This window comes from Colobus angolensis, unplaced genomic scaffold (genome assembly GCF_000951035.1).
Source record: "Colobus angolensis palliatus isolate OR3802 unplaced genomic scaffold, Cang.pa_1.0 Scaffold257, whole genome shotgun sequence".
NCBI lineage: Eukaryota > Metazoa > Chordata > Mammalia > Primates > Cercopithecidae > Colobus > Colobus angolensis.
In genome coordinates, this window is record NW_012115788.1 from 878,000 (window position 1) to 881,448 (window position 3,449).

A 3,449-nucleotide genomic window follows, 5' to 3' on the forward strand; every position below is an offset into this window, starting at 1 on the left:
CTCATAGGTGGGAACTGAACAATGAGATCACTTGGACTCGGGAAGGGGAACATCACACATTGGGGCCTATCATGGAGGGGGAGGGAGGAGGGATTGCATTGGGAGTTATACGTGATATAAATGATGAATTGATGGGTGCTCATGAGTTGATGGGTGCAGCACACCAACAAGGCACAAGTATACATATGTAACAAACCTGCACGTTATGCACATGTACCCTAGTATAATAATAAAAAATAAATTTAAAAAAAAAAAAAAAAAAGACAGGGCAATTCCAAAATTATGCCAGAGCTTTCAAAAGATGGGGAATGGTGTTCTGAGATGTATCTACATGTTCCTTGACCCCTGGAGTTTCAATGGCCACACGTTCCACATTTCCCACCTGCTGTTTTCTCAGCACCTCCTGCAAGTAGCACTTACACTCCTCAGTCCCATGTTTCCAGGAAGCAGTTCTCAAGATTTCCCAAAAGTACAGAATTTTGTACGACTCAAATATAATCTAGCCAGACCCATCTATAGTTTTCCTCCTCTTATGAGAGGAAGTTTTCTTCCTCTTCGTAGAATTCAGAACCTAGCCCCTTAACAGAACTTAACGTGTAAGTTTCTCAGAACTCTAAATACTCACTGAGTGATTACGTGGCAGTAAAATATTGGCTATATATAGATTTTTTTGTTGTTTGTTTTTTTGAGACAGAATCTTACTCTGTCACCCAGGCTGGAGGGCAGTGGCGCAATCTTGGCTCACTGCAACTTCCACCTGCTGGGCTTAAGCAATTCTCCTGCCTCAACCTCCCAAATAGCTAGGATTACATCGCCACCATGCCTGGCTAATTTTTGTATTTTTAGTGGGGACGAGGTTTCACCATGCTGTCCAGGCTGGTCTCGAACTTCTGGCCTCAAGTGATCTGCCTACCTCAGCCTCCCAAAATGCTGGGATTACAGGTGTGAGCCACAGTACCCAACCTGGCTGTATATAGATCTGGATGGAGTTAGTTAACTCTTGAAAAGCAGTTTAGTAAGATGTTCTCTACAAAGAGAGCGTGATTCTAGTGCAAAAAAGATGGGGGAAGATATACCCAAAAATATACCCAGTTATGGGTTTGTTGTGTCATATAGCTCTGGACTGTAGAATCATTAAACAGAGATTTCCTCCAATCTTTGAGTAGGAGGACAGGACATACCCTTAAGCCTGGTCTAGTCCTCCCAGAGCCCAATGTGTCAGTTTTTTTAAAACTCTATATACCCACTGGTGATTAGATGACAGTAAAATATTGCACAGAACAAGGCCTGGCTAGAACTTCTCATGGGTTCTTGCACTGTCTGTTGATCCCAGGGGCACTGCAGGCCTTGAAATCAAAATAAAGGTGTTTTACTTGTCTACTCACTAGTATTTGGTCACTGGAGTGTGTGAATGAGAGATTATATTGCACTTCAGTGGCTAAATTCTCCCTTTAAATTAAGCAGTGTCTAAAACTAAAAAGAACTAAAGAGGATCAAACAGAATCTCTTTCTTAGCCATCAGAAGAAAGAAGTACTGTATAAGTACTTACATATTAGTATTATATAAATCAGACATTCATGTCAGTCTTGCCCCCGCTCATTTTTTGTTATGTTGAATATTTACACACCCTCTTCACAACTATGTACAACACATATAATCATCCGTAATATATGAATAGCCTACATATGCAAATCTAATTGCGCTATATATTTAACACTCTATAAAACATAGATGTTAACCACTGAAAGATAACTGTATGTGTATATACCTACAGACCTATAGTCAACATAAGCCCCATTTCATGCTGCTAATATACCCACAAAGACACACTTGCCAAGGCTTCAGATTTATCCATTAGGTCAGATATTACCTTGTTAAGAGCTTTCAATTGGTTACAAATGTCTTTTTGTTTGTCCCCCAGGATACTATGGGGACGGTCTAAATGCCATCATTGTGTTTGCCGCCTGTTTTCTGCCAGACAGCAGTCGGGCGGATTACCACTATGTCATGGAAAATCTTTTCCTGTGAGTGATACTTGTGACAAAGTGCTTTGAGTTAATGTCTGTGGCATGTAATGGCAGATAGATCATCTTTAGTTAAAGAAAATAGATGATGTAGAATATTCTAAGCCTTCAATGAAACATCAGTAAGGTTTCTGTCAAGGAATGTTGCTCAAGGGGCTAAAACCTTTAAAGGAGTTCTTTTGTGGGTAGACTAGACTGAAAAGAAAATGAACAGAATTTTGCTTGCATTTTAAAATTCTGTAATATTTCCTTTGGGCAAAGTATTATTTTTGTTCCTTCATAACGTGTTCTTAGTCAGCTAAGACTGACTATAACCTGACTTCATTAATATCTGCCCTTATTTAACCTGAGTTACCCTTAGTATTTGATAACATTGTTGACAGTTTTGAAAGTCAGGATTCTTTCTAACCCATACATTTTTCTAGTGTACCTACATTTAAAAGATAGTCATACCGATAAATGAGTAATACTCTCAGAGGAATACTCTTAGGTAACTGTATTCTTCCCAAGGTAAAGAGGTAATATGCACAACCATTCTTAAATTTCATACACCCTGTACTTACATAATTAATGTTATGTAATTATGGTGTCAATAGGATGAAATATTTTATGTGGGAGCTGAAAACATTTCTTTTCCTTCCTGTGATCAGATATGTAATAAGTACTTTAGAGTTGATGGTAGCTGAAGACTATATGATTGTGTACTTGAATGGTGCAACACCAAGACGGAAGATGCCAGGGCTAGGCTGGATGAAGAAATGCTACCAGATGATTGACAGACGGTATGTGCACTCTGTTATTTAATCACTATTTTGATTTTGGTAAACTGAAGGCTAAACAACCACATGGTATACTGTTATTATCTTCATTATACACAAGAAGAAATCAAGTCTCCATAAGATCAAATAAATTGTCTAAGTTGCTATTAAGCATGTTTTCCTTCCGAAATAGTAAAGGTAATGCTGGCGAGAATAAACAAAAATACACCATGTTGGCTATAGATTCATGCACTCTAAGAACATAACCATTCTATTTTACATTTAGTTCTATGAGAAAATGAGGTTTGAATCATACAAGTTTCAAATTACATCTCAAAAAGCATTCTCATAATTAATCATGGCCATTCTATATCTTCCTACCAGGCAATAGTAACTTGCATAGAACTCCCTAAAATTATATATATATATATACACACACACATTTTTGTTGTTGTTGTTGGAGTCTCACTGGTGTCAGCTAGGCTGGAGTACAGTGGCATGATCTTGGATCATGGCAACCTCTGACTTCCGGGTTCAAGCGATTCTCCTGTCTAAGCCCGCTGAGTAGCAAGGACTCACAGGCGGGCACCATCATGCCCAGCTAATTTTTTTTTTTTTGAGATGGAGTCTTGCTCTGTCACCCGGGCTGGAGTGCAGTGGCCTGAT

The 3,449-nt window shown here is 38.8% G+C and overlaps 1 protein-coding gene across 4 annotated transcripts in view; it reads left to right on the forward strand.

Annotated features, from left to right (window-relative positions):
* The window catches only part of PRUNE2 (prune homolog 2 (Drosophila)), a 302,133-nt gene that overhangs the window by 273,434 nt on the left and 25,250 nt on the right, over nucleotides 1–3,449 (forward strand). For all 4 annotated transcript variants that reach the window (XM_011947005.1, XM_011947007.1, XM_011947006.1 and 1 more), the window contains 2 exons: nucleotides 1,923–2,025; nucleotides 2,676–2,807. In XM_011947005.1, the coding sequence (XP_011802395.1) occupies nucleotides 1,923–2,025; nucleotides 2,676–2,807 (235 nt within the window). The remainder of the gene's footprint in view (nucleotides 1–1,922; nucleotides 2,026–2,675; nucleotides 2,808–3,449) is intronic.